Here is a 16,421-nt window from a genome sequence, read left to right as displayed (position 1 = left end):
GCTAATCGACGTTTATCATTTTAAAAGGCTAATTGATCATTAGAAAACCCTTTTGCAATTATGTTAGCACAACTGAAAACTGTTGTTCTGATTACAGAAGCAAAAAAACTGTCCTTCTTTAGACTAGTTGAGTATCTGGAGCATCAGCATTTGTGGGTTCGATGACAAGTTCAAAATGGCCAGAAACAAATAACTTTCTTCTGAAACTCGTCAGTCTATTCTTGTTTTGAGAAATGAAGGCTATTCCACTCGAGAAATTGCCAAGACACTAAAGATCTCGTACAACGCTGTGTACTACTCCCTTCACAGAACAGCGCAAACGGGCTCTAACCAGAATAGAACGAGGAGAGGGAGGCCCCGGTGCACAACTGAGCAAGAGGACAAGTACATTAGTGTCTAGTTAGAGAAACAGATGCCTCACAAGTCCTCAACTGGCAGCTTCATTAAATAGTACCCGCAAAACACCAGTCTCAACATCAACAGTGAAGAGGCGACTCCAGGATGCTGGCCTTGAGCTCAGGTTCATCATGTTTCCATTGATCTTCCTTGAGATGTTTCTACAATTTGATTGGAGTCCACTTGTAGTAAATTCAGTTGATTGGATATGATTTGGAAATGCACATATCTGTCTATATAAGGTCCCACAGTTGACAGTGCATGTCAGAGCAAAAAACAAGCACAGAGTTCAAATGGATTGTCTGTAGAGCTCCAAGACAAGGATTGTTTTCGAGGCACAGATCTGGGAAGGGTACCAAAACATTTCTGCAGCATTGAAGGTTCCCAAGAACATAGTGGCTTCCATCATTCTTAAATGGAAGAAGTTTGGAACCACCAAGACTCTTCCTAGAGCTGGCTGCCCGGTGACACTGAGCAATCGGGGGAGAAGGGCCTTGGTCAGGGAGGTGGTCAGGGAGGTGACCAAGAACCCGATGGTCACTCTGATAGACCTCCAGGGTTCCTCTGTGGAGATGGGAGAACCATCCAGAAAGACAACCATGTCTGCAGCACTCCCCCAATCAGGCCTTTATGGTAGAGCGCCCAGACGGAAGCCACTATTCAGTAAAAGGCACATGACAGCCCGCTTGGAGTTTGCCAAAAGGCACCTACAGACTCTCAGACCATGAGAAACAAGATTCTCTGGTCTGATGAAACCAAGATTGAACTCTCTGACCTGAATGCCAAGCATCACGTCTGGAGGATACCTGGCAATATCCCTACAGTGAAGCATGGTGGTGGCAGCATCATGCTGTGGGGATATTTATAGCGGCAGTGACTGGGAGACTAGTCAGAATTGAGGCAAAAATGAGCAGAGACAAGTACAGAGAGATCCTTGATGAAAACCTGCTCCAGAGCACTCAGAACCTCAGACTGGGGTGAAGGTTCACCTGCCAAAAAGACAACGACCCTAAGCACACAGCCAAGACAACGCAGGAGTGGCTTCGGGACAAGTCTCTGAATGTCCTTGATTGGCCCAGCCAGAGCCCGGACTTGAACCTGATTGAACATCTCTGGACAGACCTGATAATAGCTCACAGAGCTTGAGAACATCTGCAGAGAAGAATTCCAGTATGACAGCTTGCAAGTAGCCTAATGTTAGCCTACCAGTAAGCATGTTATTTGTCAATGTATCAAGGTAAGCAACATTGACTATTTAATTAAAATATCTGAAACCCAAGTCATATGACAAATTATAGGCTAGATAAATAAAGTTGAAACGTTATTAGAATTTGAGCACGTTTGTAAGATAATTTAGCTAGCTAGCTAAACAGAAAAAGCTAGGCTACTTTAATTTGCCACTTTACAAGCAAACTCTTTGAAATATACATTATTTTTATTATGGGATATGCCAAATAGAGCTACAGACCCAGTCTAACATGTGCAAATAACCAACTGTTGATTTTTTTTCAATATTTCAGTGTGGAGTCAATTGAGGGGACTAGTCTGTTTCATGAAGCCATTAGAAGACTGTTGCTGACTGTTGCTGACTGTACAGTTGAAGTCTGAAGGTTACAAACACATACGTTGGAGTCATTAAAACTCGTTTTTCAACCACTCCAAAAATGTCTTGTTAACAAACTACAGTTTTGGCAAGTCGGTTAGGACATCTACTTTGTGCATGACACAATCAATTTTTCCAACAATTGTTTACAGACAGATTATTTCCCTTGTAATTCACTGTATCACAATTCCAGTGGGTCAGAAGTTTACATACACTAAGTTGACTATTCTTTAAACAGCTGGTAGGCTAATTGACATAATTGGAGTGTACCTGTGGATGTATTTCAAGGCCTACCTTCAAACTCAGTGCCTCTTTACTTGACATCATGGGAAAATCATAAGAAATCAGCCAAGATCCCTGAAAAAATATTGTAGACCTCCACATGTCTGGTTCATCCTTCGGAGCAATTTCCAAATGCCTGAAGGTACCACGTTCATCTGTACAAACAATAGTACGTAGGTATAAACACCATGGGACCACGCAACTGTCATACCGCTCCGGAAGGAGACGCATTCTGTCTCCTAGAGATGAACGTACTTTGGTGCGAAAAGTGCAAATCAATCCCAGAAAAAACAGGAAAGGACCTTGTGAAAATGCTGGAGGAAACAGGTACAAAAATATCTATATCCACAGTAAAATGAGTCCTATATCGACATAACCTGAAAGGCCGCTCAGCAAGGAAGAAGCCACTGCTCCACAAGCCGAAGAACACCATCCCAACCGTGAAGCACAGGGGTGGCAGCATCATGTTGTGGGGGTGCTTTGCTGCAGGAGGGACTGGTGCACTTCACAAAATAGATGGCGTCGTGAGACAGGAAAAGTATGTGGATATATTGAAGCAACATCTCAAGACAATCAGTCAGGAAGTTAAAGCTTGGTCGCAAATGAGTCTTCCAAATGGACAATGACCCCAAACATACTTCCAAATTTGTGGCAAAATGGCTTAAGGACAACAAAGTCAAGGTATTGGAGTGGCCATCACAAAGCCCTGACCTCAATCCCTATAGAAAATGTGTAAGCAGAACTGAAAAAGCATGTGCGGGCAAGGAGGCCTACAAACCTGACTAAGTTACACCAGCTCTGTCAGGAGGAATGGGCTAAAATTCACCCATCTTATTGTGGGAATCTTGTGGAAGTCTACCCGAAACGTTTGACCCAAGTTAAACTATTTAAAGGCAATGCAACCAAATACTAATTTAGTGAATTCAAACTTCTGGCCCACTGGGTCAGATGAAAGAAATAAAACATTCTCTCTACTGCTATTCTGACATTTCACATTCTTAAAATAAAGTGGTGATCCTAACTGACCTAAGACAGGGAATTCTTACTAGGATTAAACGTCAGCAATTGTGAAAAACTGAGTTGAAATGTATTTGGCTAAGGTGTATGTAAACTTCCGACTTCAACTGTATGTATAGATTATTTATAATAAATGATGTATGATAAGTCTTGGTGATTCAATAGCCTAGTTAATCATTTCATTACTCTTAACAAACGATGTTGTGCTCTGTCTGGCAGTAACCCAGAACTATCAGAAGCAGAGGATCTCTCTTTCAGGTGCTGCTGACACCTGCATGTAAAATGTTCTTCTACATCATAATAATTATAAGACTGCATAACATTTTCTCTTCCTTTTATCAGATGAACTCATGATTCTTTCTGAAGATGAACTCGTGTTTTTGCTTCGTTTTTCTCCTCTGGTACCAGTCAAGCAGGTAGTCCAGTGGATAAGGAGATGGACCTGTGGTAGGAGTTGAACCTGTGGTTGAAAGGTGGCCAGTTTGAATCCCAGGTTGGGCGCTGGGGTAAAAATGACAGTATTGATCTGACAGCTGGAGGGCTGCTGGGTTCACATCATCAAAACATTCCCCTATGGTTGGGCACTTGATTAAGGCACTTAAGAACCTGTGCTCTTCTCAACTGTATGATTGGGGGGTTGAGAACAGAATACCTATTTTTGTTGCTCAATGTAACTAATGGACGAAGTATATTATATTGTATTAATACCCAGTTCCACAAGGGGCCTAAAGGGGACTTAGCCCCCTCAGTTGAATCTTGTGGCACCTCAGTTTTAGTTTTATGTCCCTATGTAAAAATAGCAAAAAAGTTAAATTAACAGGTTGGCGGAAAAAAAAGATCTGTATCTTCGCTGAGCTGTCAGCACAATGGACAGAGCACGCCACGGTGTGTGTGTGTGGACTTTGGAAAGCCACTGGGGTGGTTAGGTATGACTCCTTTGTATTTCCATAAAAAGCAGGGAAAATGTTTGTCATCTCTGTGGACGGCTAAGTGAATAACGTGATCAAGTTTACCAGTTGGGCCCTGGTGAGGACTCCATGTTGGAGGCCGAACTGTGACCTTCCTGCTCTTCTGCTGTTCCTATAGGGGGCACTCTGCAGGAGTGTCCTGCCCTATGATGGGGTGTGTGAGGTTTTCATCCTGACATTGACTGACACTGAATTGATTATGACCGAGCTCTCTCCTAAGTCTGGAGAGGAGAGCACCCAGGAGAGCACCCGGGCTTGGGAGAAAATAGCGGCATCTCTAAAATGTTCCTGAGTGTGGCAAGGAAGTTGTGTAACTGCTGGGGGATCTGGAGACAACCCCAGTGTCCACTGTGCATCGTTTGGGATAGAATGCTCCTTTACCTGCTTCAACAAAGGCCCATGCAGGGAGGTTTGTGCACCAGTTTCGCCAAAAGTTTAGTGGACAGTGTTTAGGGCCTGAGCAAAGTGTTAATCTGCCTCAGGGTAAATTCTATGATGTTCCTTTATTTGCTCCGCCAATCTACATTCACTAAATGGACATACCATGTTGGTCAATATGTATCATGTACCCAGTGCTTGTTTGGAATGTGCCATTCTGCCTGGCTGTCACATGTCCATTCGTTTAGGGAGTGTGTGCGTTTAAGGGGGGTGGTTAGAAATACTGAACCATGGTGATTTCAGATGAAGGGAACATCTCCTGACAATGTTAATTAAGGTTACTGCTTATGTGTTAGGAACGTGACTTGAGCATAATTTAAAATGTGGAGACCAGGTGTGTCGTGAAGACATGCTGTAGACACGTCTCTCTCCACTATTGCGCACTGACTCCTGACAATTCCTGCGGGATATTTGTATCAGCGTTCCAGTTGTTTGTCAATGTTTATCAATGCACCACGAAATATATATTCCTCAGTGAAGTTACTGTTAATCCCTGCATATTCCCCCATTTATTTTGAATGTTTGGTTATGAAAATGTTGACAATTCATTAAATACAATATACACTCATAACATTCTCCTTCTCCAAGTGGAAAAGTTGTTTGGAGAGCTCACAAACTGCGCAACACTTGTGGATAAATAACGTGTGGTTTATTTAATTGCATTTAACAGTTTGCTGTCAATTTATTCATTGTCTTTGATTGGAGAACATGTGTCTGATTTCTCTGTCATTTTTAATGTTGTGTGAACGCGGCGGTTTAGCTATCTATAGATATACCTGGCCTGCTTGCCAAGAATAGGTGCGGCTAAATGTATTTCATTCCCTTTGGGGATGTTCTAGTTAGTTCACTTTTGGGTAACTCAAGAGGAGTCTGTATCTGAGCCTGGTAGACCCCACATGTGCTTTATTGGTTAAAACAGGTTTTTCCTGAATGCTGGTTAAAACAGGCTTTTTCTTTTGAGTACTGACATTTTGAAGTCAGAACTTTGTACATATATTTGTAAATATCACCATCATATTTGAAACATCAGCGCTGTGTAAATAAATCCGACACTCATTTGCACTTTTATCTGCCTGCCTCCTGCTGAATCTTTGTCCTTACGACTGCTAGAAGGCCAGTATTTTACGCTGATACAGCGCAGCAGAGAAAGGCTACAGATTTCGTGCCAACCTGTCACTTCAAAAGCACTCCATGATCTTGCATTTGAACTATATGTTTATTGTGGTATAGCGTGAAATAAGCAGAATTCAATATCATTCCAATGCAAGGACCCCCAAAATGTTGCAATCTCGGCGATTTCAAGAACCCCTTTAGTAACTTTATCCTGGCGCCGGGTCTTATTATTGTGTTGTAAAGAAGTCACCAGTGTTAACCTGGCTCATCATTCAAACAGAGATGCCTCCCTGGCCATCAGTGCATATTTCCAAACTATGTTTGCATATAAAGACAATAAATTCTAAAAACTAAAAACTATGCTGGTATTCTTTTGTCCATTATTAAATTGTTAATACAAAATTATATTCTTAGCTAAAAATGTTACAATTTAATAGTAGTATAATTAACAAATGGCACAATGCAAGGTTCTATATAGAACCATTTTGGTTTAGTGAAGAATAACCTCTACGGTTGCTATCAAAGAACCCTATAAATGGTTCTATATATAGAACTTTTTGTGGTTCCATATATGTAGCAAGTGATAGACGCCTTTTTAGTCCTATAAGGAACATTTTATTCTAATATTATACCCTATAAAGTACAGCGCGCTATTTGTTAAAGGGCAACAGGTCTCCGAGCTACAATTTTTCGGCGAAATGTCACTCATTGATTGCGAGGAAAATCGCTTACTAGGCCTAGCATTTAACGTGTTGATAGTAGGTTTAACATGATAGTTTCTTATCAAATGTATACATCTAAGAACAAATAGGCCAAACAATAAATCTAAACAAATCTACTTTACCTTTTCTTGTCCTTATCAGCCGTCATGTTTTCTTTTGCAAAGTTCAGTGACAAATGGAATTTCCCCGAAAGTCCGAATCAGTCCACTTACGCAACAATTTTCAAGTAACAAATAACATACACAATGAAAAATATTGAAAGTCAAATCGAGATGAAGTAATTTATCTGCTCTTTACGCACAGTCCATTTCAGATGCAAGTTGTCTTTCAGAAGCAGTAGGCAGCTGTACAGTCTCAGAACACTGCCAAGGATTGTACAGCCTTTTCACCGATTCGCTAAAGGTAGGCCTACAATCCACAACCTTTAGCCTACAAATGCTTTAGAAGTTGGATAAAATAGGGTCCGCTGTCAAAGTTTCCTTCGTTGCGTTGGTTGTGCTGGTCTACTGAACTTCTAGCACGGTTCGCTGTTCACTCTTTTGCGCTCAGCTGGCCCGTTGACAGTCGCTCACGCGTCAATCTGACCGCAGTGATTGGTGAAAATGCTGTGTAGAACCGCCTTAAATATCCCCACCCACTAACCTGATGGTTTCGTCGTTTTATACTTTGTCCCTGTAGGCCTACATACTTTGAGGCCTACAATTTTGAGTTGACTTGCCCTTGTATGTTGTTGTGTACAGTTGAAGTCGGAAGTTTACATACACTTAGGTTGGAGTCATTAAAACTCGTTTTTTAACCACTCCACAAATTTCTTGTTAACAAACTATTGTTTTGGCAAGTCGGTTAGGACATCTACTTTTTGCATGACACAAGTAATTTTTCTAACAATTGTTTACAGACAGATTATTTAATTTATAATTTACTGTATCACAATTCCAGTGGGTCAGAAGTTTACATACACTAAATTGACTGTGCCTTTTAACAGCTTGGAAAATTCCAGAAAATTATGTCATGGCTCTAGAATCTTCTGGTAGGCTAATTGACATCATTTGAGTCAATTGGAGGTGTACCTGTGGATGTACTTCTTTATATCCACAGTAAAACGAGTCCTATATCGACGATAACCGGAATGGCCACTCAGCAAGAAAGAAGCCACTGCTCCAAAACCGCCATAAAGGCCAGACTACAGTTTGCAACTGCACATGGGGACAAAGATCGTACCTTTTGGAGAAATATAATCTGGTATGATGAAACAAAAATAGAACTGTTTGGCCATAATGACCATTGTTATGTTTGGAGGGAAAAGGGGGATGCTTGCAAGCCAAAGAACACCATCCCAACCGTGAAGCACGGGGGTGGCAGCATCATGTTGTGGGGGTGCTTTGCTGCAGGAGGGACTGGTGTACTTCACAAAATAGATGGCATCATAAGGAAGGAAAATTATGTGGATATATTGAAGCAACATCTCAAGACATCAGTCAGGAAGTTAAAGCTTGGTCGCAAATGGGTCTTCCAAATGGACAATGACCCCAAGCATACTTCCAAAGTTGTGGCAAAATGGCTTAAGGACAACAAAGTCAAGGTATTGGAGTGGCCATCACAAAGCCCTGACCTCAATCCTATAGAAAATTTGTGGGCAGAACTGAAAAAGCATGTGTGAGCAAGGATGCCTAAAAACCTGACTCTGTTACACCAGTTTTGTCAGGAGGAATGGGCCAAAATTCACCCAACTTATTGTGGGAAGCTTGTGGAAGGTTACCTGAAATGTTTGACCCAAGTTAAACAATTTAAAGGCAATGTTACCAAATACTAATTGAGTGTATGTAAACTTCTGACCCACTGAGAATGTGATGAAAGAAATAAAAGCTGAAATAAATCATTCTCTCCACTATTATTCTGACATTTCACATTCTTAAAATAAAGTGGTGATCCTTTCTGACTTAAGACGGAATTTTTACTAGTATTAAATGTCAGCAATTGTGAAAAACTGAGTTTAAATATATTTGGCTAAGGTGTATGTAAACTTCCGACTTCAACTGTAGGTAGCTTAATTTACGGCCTTGCATTGAACAGATAAGTACTTCAACCATCCCAACCATTCATCTGTTCATGTGCTTGTTCGTTGATGGCAACAGAAAAACACACGCTTGTCATTCATGCCAGCCAATTGGGGCATTCAGAGTTCCCATGAGTCTTTTTAAAGATGGATCTACTAAAAATGCCTTTTCTGAATAAATAACAGTTTTAGTCTATCCTCAGATAACTGTTGCTTGTTTAGCCATTCCGAAATGTTGAAGAAGACATTTCACAATTTTTTCCCCCACATGTGATATACAGTCAAGTCCATAATTATTGACACCATTAATACAGATGATCAAAAATACTTTATTAAATAAATAATGCAAATCCTGAGCTATATTGTATGCAAAAAAAGAGGGAATTATATTTTATACTAATACAATTGCTCAGAGTAAGATCTTTTGTTTAAAAATGAATAAATTAAATGTAAAAAAGACAGGGGTCAAAATTATTGTCACCCCTCTTTTCAATACTCCAGCACCCTCCCCTTGTGAGGATAATGACACTGAGACTTGTTCTAAAATGTTTCATGAGATTGGAGAACACATTGGGAGGGAGCTGAGACCATTCCTCCATACAAAATCTTTACAGATCCTTGATATCCTTCATCTGCCCTTATGGACTGCCCTCTTCTATTCAAACCACAGGTTGTCAATGTGGTTCAAGTCCGGAGACTGAGATGGCCATTGCAAGTTGATTTTGTTGTCAATTAACCATTTCTTTGTGGGTTTTTATTAGTGCTTGGGGGTTATTGTCTTGCTGGAAGATTCACTTGCAGCCAAGTTTCAGCCCCCTGGCAGAGGCAACCAGGTTTTTGGCTAAAATATCCTGGTACTTGGTAAAGTTCATGATGCCTTAACAAGGAGCCCAGGACCAGTGGAAGCAAAATAGCGCCATAACATTGAAGATCCACCACCATATTCTACAGTAAGTATGAGGTAATTTTCTGCATAGATATGCTTCTGTATTTCAACACCAAACCCACCACTGGTATGCGTAGCCAAAGAGCTTTATTTTCATGTCTTCTGTCCATAGCACTGCTTCCAATCCAAGTGCCAATGACGTTTATCAAACTCCAGACACATCTTGTCACATTTATTTCACATTTTGGAAATTTCACATGATCTTAAGGTCACTTATTAAATGCCATATGTTCTGCATCATCTCCTCTTTGGCCAAATGAATGGATTGGATGGGCTGCAGTGAATCTGACATTCTGACATAAACATTACCAAGAAACTCACATAACATTCCATTAAAGTGTTTAATTATTGGTGGATTAACCACACTGAGCATGTGTGTTTACAATTATTAAAACAAGGCTGGGTTTACACAGGCATTTTAATTCTGATCTTTTGCCCAATTATTGGCAAAAGAGCTGATCTGATTAGTCAAAATAACAATTAGTGAATAAAATATCAGAATCGGACTGCCCTCGTAAACAGCTTTGTGATAACAATTATTCATCTCAAGGATTAAACAAGTAAACTGAAGGTTCACTGACTGCTTTCAGTAAGTCATCTGTTGAGTTAGACCCCACTGGGTCAAAGTGACCCATAATAACTAATATACAAGCTGCCATCCTTCTCAAATACTGTATTTGATGAATCATGCAGAAAGGAAGGGAAGTGGAGCTAGCATATAAAACAGTAGATCTTTACAGATAGAAGGTGCTCTTTGGTAAAGGGGTTAAGTGGTAATAAAAAAAACAAGGAGGACCAAGGGACTCTTCAAATAATGAAAAATGCCTGCATTTTAATGGCATGTTCAATGGAATAAGATTTTAAAACTCTGACGCGTTTTGGCATAGGCCTCAGTCAGGGGCTCAAACTACTGTGAATTTGTCATTTGAATCAATATTTTCTTGTATGATTATGGGATAGTATAATTATGAACAAAATATAACTGCTTAAAATGCACTCTTCTCCTCTCCATTGTGAGGGGGAGAGGAGGCTGTCAACGTGTTCAATGGGTTCGACACACATCAACTGAACTGTAAATAGCATTGTAGTGACCTACACTACATGAATAAAAGTATGTGGACACCTGCTCGCCGAACATCTCATTCCAAAATCATGAGCATGAATATAGAGTTGGGCTTTCCACTAGATATTGAAACATTGTTGCAGGTACTCCATTCGGCCACAAGAGCATTAGTGAGGTCGGCCACTGATGTTGGGCGATTAGGCCTGGCTCGTAGTCTGTGTTCCAATTCATCCCAATGGTGTTAGATGGGGTTGAAGTCAGGGCACTGAGCAGGCCAGTCAAGTTCTTCCACACTGATCTCGACCATTTCTGTATGGACCTCGCTTTGTGCACGGGGTTATTGTCATGCTGAAACAGGAAAGTTGGAAGCACAGAATCCTCTATAATGTGATTGTATGCAGTAGCGTTGATTTCCCTTCACTGGAACTAAGGGGCCTAACCCAAACCATGAAAAACAGCCCCAGGCAATGAATACTCTTTCACCAAACTTTACAGTTGGCACTATGTATTGAGGCAGGTAGTGTTCTCCTGGCATCCGCCAAACCCAGATACGTCCGTCAGACTGCCAGATGGTGAAGCGTGATGCATCACTCCAAAGAACACGTTTCCACTGCTGCAGAGTCCAATGGCAGCAAACTTTACATCACTCCAGCCGACGCTTGGCATTGCACATGGTGAACTTAGGATTGTGTGTGGCTGCTCGGCTATGGAAACCCATTTCACGAAGCTCCCGACCAACAGTTCTTGTGCTGAAGTTGCTCCAGAGGCAGTTTGCAACTTGGTAGTGAGTGTTGCAACTGAGGACAGACAATTTTTACGTGCTACGAGCTATGAGCTTGTGTGGCCTACCACTTTGTGGCTGAGCCGTTGTTGCTCCTAGACGTTTCCATTTCACAATAAGAGCACTTACAGTTGACAGGGGCAGCTCTAACAGGGCAGAAAGTTGATGAACTGACTTGTTGGAAAGGTGGCATCCTATAACAGTGCCACGTTGAAAGTCACTGAGCTCTTCAGTAGGGCAATTCTACTGCCAATGTTTGTGTATGGAGATTGAATGGCTGTGTGCTCGATTTTATATGTCTGTCAGGTGTAGCTCAAATAGCCAAATACACTCATTTGAAGAGGTGTCCAAATACTTTTGTATAGATAGTGTATAGCTGTACCCTAATAGGGTGATTATAAATAATGTAGCTATGGTGATTCTGGGTGAATTATCACCTGTGAGACATCGATCAGAGATAGAGCACTAACTGAGTAGCTGAACTGTGTTTGACTTTAACAGTTGCTGTACATTGTCATTGATAACAATAACAGCAATGCCAAAGTTATGGCCCAGTAGTCTAACACTGGTGTTTATAGTCCGTAATGTGTGATAATAGGTATCTTCTGTTGTTTTTTCCCTCTAGATATTGTCTAGATATTTTACAAGTTTCCATGACACTAGCAGGGAATGCAATGTTTGCTTTGAAAGGGAAGAATACCCAAATGTGGAACATCAGTCAATGATTAATTGCACATCGTGGTATCATTTTAGCAGTGCATATCTCAGAGTACATTCCAACAGTGGTCAGTTATGGACACTGGACAGTACTCTATATGCATTCAACCCTGGCACTGTAAACAGTGTTGCATAGAGAGCTTTTTTAAAAACCTTTATTTTAGCAGGGAATCCCATTGAAACCAAGGTCTCTTTTGCAAGGGAGCCTTGCATACATACAGTAAATATCGATTAACACTGAACAGAAATTAGCTCTAAAACAAGCAAATCCACTGTTTGTTTTGACATCATCATATTTAATAGGTTCCAAAAACAAACAATACACATTCACATCCTTTAGAATACAGTACATTTGGCACACAGCAAAATGCTTACAATGACATAACACTAATACATGGCAAAGGAATTCAAAATAAAACATCAGTCAGGTGACAAATTGTACATATAAAGCTTCACAATACAGAAACCGAAAATTAAATCCGGTTACCCAGACCCAGAACTAAGCCATGTCCTGGTTTAAAAAGCAATTTCAATAGATATTCTTTATTGAACATGCTTTTTAGTCCAGAAGTAGTCTTAATTTGGGTCCGGGAAACCGATCCTAAATGTAGAGGTACATACAGTAATATAATGCATATGTCTGTATGTTTTATTCTACTGTATGTAAAAAAAATACATAATACTCAGCCGGACATATTTTTACACACAATTTAAGAGGTACTTCTCCAGCCATGTACAGTATATTATACTTATTGAGCGTTACTGGTTCAATGACTTTACAACAGACCAAATGGGTTTCCTATGTGCTGTTCTTTTCTTCTTCCTATTACAAACACTTTAAAGAGTCCAAATAAAAGAAGGAGGATGGACAATTGGAGTTAGCATTTGGCATGGAGGATTTTGGACCTGCAGGGCCACCCTAGGACAGGGATCCGTCATCTTACAAAACACAAACATAAGAGGCCTAACATCGAGAAGCACAGACAAAACAGAGAGACTGTAAACCAAAGAGACAGGTAAATGAAACTAAAGGACACGATACAGACAGAGAGAAGAGGGTAGATATGAGCTATACGAGGGGAGACAAGTACTGTAACGGTTACATCCTAAAAAACTGGCATAAGGAAACAGCATTGTGCCAGCCTGAATGGTGACGTCTGTCAAATGTCCTCTTCACCTTCAGATCCTTTAACACGGTTCTCATGTTGCTATGCACTAACTGGGTAACAGAGGGGGATCATGTGATCCATTCACACAGGTGCCTACGTGTCAAATGCATGGGCGCTTTAGGTGTATGAAAGGCCTACATGCAGTGGTGTGTGTGCTGGGGGGGCGTTAAGCATTTTCAGGATCCAGTATGAGAGGCATGTTTAAAGCCTTTTAAATACTGCTTGATCAGTATTGCTTTGACAGTTGATGCCATGATACTGTCCACTATTACTACTGTTACTACCACTGTTACTACTGTTACTACCACTGTTGCTACAGTTACTTCTGCTCCCCATACCATAACTGCTACTGCTAGTGGAGCTAGCACTATTATACATGCTACTAATAATACTACATCTACACTACTAAAACTACTACTACAATAACAAATGCTACGGCTCCTTCTACAGTACTGCTACTTTCACTACCACAGTGCCACCCCTGCCTCTTCAATTGCAAATAGTCCTACAACTATCACTCCAAATTTCAAACGTTACTTTAAAGTTTCTACTCCAAAATGGAATGTACTACTTGCAGTATTGAAACAAAGCAACATGGTTATTGATAGAATTTGAGAGTAGATTGGACTTTACCTTGATTTGGTGTAGGCCTGCAATAAACCATATACTGGTCAGAGAGTTATTAGGCATGAGTGCATTAAGAAGGTCAATGGTTTCCATAAAATGAATTCATCCAATAGCTTTGCTACCTTTGGTTACATTGATGTTTTAAAGAGATATGCTATAGGAAATGTTGACCTTTTCAAAGAGAGTTAAGAAGAGAGGGCGGGGAAAGGGGTGGTGGGGTGGTTTGATGGAGCATTCTGAAGGAAGCACATAGACATGGCTATCAGCTGAGTTGAGGACAGGCTAATGAAAACAGCCATGCATATACTGTAAAAACCAAACAGAACAACAGCAAAGAGCGGAGGGAAGAACAGTGAAGACACCCGGCAAGACAGAAAGGGAAAGCAAAAACAGACAGAAACATACACAGAATATTGCACATGGACATTGTAACGTTTTCATATTCTAATAATACACAATAATATCATATGCATGACCATGCAAAGGATGATACCTCTATTTCTCCAAGAAGTCCACAGGCTTCTATATACAAGGTGGTCTGTACAGAGGGAAGGACACGGCTATCTGGTGATGCCTTCACCCACATGATTGTGAGTCTTGTTGCATAGCAGGGAAATCCAGGATTTCAAACTCTGAGCAACAAGACAATCCAGTAAAATCACGACAAATCAAACATAATGAAATAAAACACACAATGAAATAAAAATGACCCAATGAAATGTAAAAAGCTTCAAAGGGGCCATTCTCATGAACCCACTGCCTATATCGCACACTCAAAAACAAACTCGCACAAACTACTACCTCGCAGTATACTAACAGACACACACACACGTGCACGCAAACAGATGCGATACATTCAGTTGTATCCCCACGATCACTCATGCATACAAGCACATTCTTCCACATTGAAACCCATGGCATTCATTTGGAATATATGAATCTAGACTACCATAACACTGTGGGCATATCTACAATACGTAACTGGTTCGCAGTTACACACAAAAGGCATTTGATGTACTATACATGGACACATTCTAATTCTGGCGTCGTTTTGATCGTGAGGAAACTTTGAAACAGTATCAATAGTTACAGGCTTCTCTTTTTTATTGATACTGTGAACCAATCGTTTTTTTTATAGCTTTTTTAAATACAATCATTGGTTCTAAGGATTTGGTTTTTCGCATTCAAACACGACAGAGGAGATTCTAGTACATCGAGAGACTTAAAGGACAGCTTGAGAAATTACAGATTAATATAATAATATCATTGTTTCAGTGTCATATACTCACTGAGGAACTAGGATATTTGTCGAAACAGTTGAAAGTATGACCTATCGTACGAAGACCTTGTCGAACAAGACCCCTGCCCAAAGCACACATAACCCCTGACCTTTTAATCCTTATATACACATAAAGTTGACACCGTCACACAAACATTCCCTGTTCATTTCATAGTCCACTGGAAAGGGCCTTGTGACATAATCTGGGGCAGGACTGTGAGGAGCTTTCATCACTGTTATCAGCCCGGGCCAAGGGCCAGGCTATATTCAGTCTCAGGCGGCCAATCCATTGGCCACCCACCACCACAATGAGTTGGTTTTTTTTACCGCTCTGATTGGATCAGGAGTGATCTGGACCAGCCAATAGGAACTTGATAATAAAGCAGATGGGCTTCCTATATGACCTACTCTCGAATTACATAGATTTTTAACATAGAAAACATGCACTGATGGACAGACAGAAAAATATACTGGTACAGCGCTGTAGATGATCAGGTTTATGTTTTGAAGTTGTTACTAATCAGAGGCCCTAATGGCCGGAGTGTTGTATGAGTGTGTGAATGTAATAATTTACTCTGTATGTATTGTACAGTATATTTCTGGATGTCTGTATGTGAGAATTTATGTATGTGTGTGTGTTCGTGAATGCGAGTGTGTTTGTCAGTGTTTCTGCATATACATGTATGTGTGTCTATACATGCATGTGTGTGTGTTGGTGTGTGTGCATAAACACAAAGATGAGGCAGACAGCATCTGTGTGTGTGTGTGTGTGTGTGTGTGCAGGCCTTAGGACAGAGTCTCCTCCCCTCCAAAGTAGGAGAAACCCTTGAACTCGTCTTGGTTGATCTGCTTAATAATGGCGTCTTCTACAGGGGTGAGGACAGGCTCCTCGCGAGTGAAGTCCTGGTCAAAGTTGTTCACGTCCCTTTTGGTTTTCTGTACAGGAGCAGGAAGGAAGGGAAGCAGGAGGGATAGTAAGGAAAAACAGGATGATGACTGACAAATTAGATCTCTGAAAACATTTCTAAAGACAGTCATAGTGTTATTACTAGTGAATTAGTGTCACACGTGGATTGACTGTTGTTTGTGTTTCCTTGATAAAGTCATTATAAAGCAAGGCTGATTGATATAATAGACATGGATGGAGTAATCACAGAACCTTTCTTTCATGCCCCCAGTTCTCTCATTCACATTGTGTGATTGTTGAGGTGCTCGTCGCCCCCTCTCTGTGTACATGGGAACAG

At 40.7% G+C, this 16,421-nt stretch overlaps 2 protein-coding genes and 1 long non-coding RNA gene across 5 annotated transcripts in view; all 3 read right to left on the bottom strand.

Moving 5' to 3' along the window:
* epas1b (endothelial PAS domain protein 1b) overlaps nucleotides 1–7,277 on the bottom strand; it is a 98,551-nt gene extending 91,274 nt beyond the window's left edge. For both annotated transcript variants that reach the window (XM_036956131.2, XM_036956132.2), the window contains exon 1: nucleotides 6,662–7,277. In XM_036956131.2, the coding sequence (XP_036812026.2) occupies nucleotides 6,662–6,687 (26 nt within the window). In that variant the 5' untranslated portion in view covers nucleotides 6,688–7,277. The remainder of the gene's footprint in view (nucleotides 1–6,661) is intronic.
* LOC149974574 (uncharacterized) overlaps nucleotides 1–16,421 on the bottom strand; it is a 423,285-nt gene that overhangs the window by 173,829 nt on the left and 233,035 nt on the right. The window lies entirely within an intron of this gene.
* LOC110499309 (protein kinase C epsilon type) overlaps nucleotides 12,378–16,421 on the bottom strand; it is a 158,732-nt gene continuing 154,688 nt past the window's right edge. For both annotated transcript variants that reach the window (XR_016489481.1, XM_090212943.1), the window contains exon 15: nucleotides 12,378–16,113. Coding sequence is in view for 1 of the 2 variants with exons in the window: in XM_090212943.1 (XP_090069069.1) it covers nucleotides 15,964–16,113 (150 nt within the window). In the remaining variant the exon portion in view is untranslated. The remainder of the gene's footprint in view (nucleotides 16,114–16,421) is intronic.

The sequence above is a fragment of the Oncorhynchus mykiss genome, chromosome 20, assembly GCF_057628025.1.
Source record: "Oncorhynchus mykiss isolate SJ-2025 chromosome 20, ASM5762802v1, whole genome shotgun sequence".
In the NCBI taxonomy this organism is placed as follows: Eukaryota; Metazoa; Chordata; class Actinopteri; order Salmoniformes; family Salmonidae; genus Oncorhynchus; species Oncorhynchus mykiss.
Note: the sequence above shows the minus strand (reverse complement) of the source record. Positions and strands in the feature narration are given on the sequence as shown.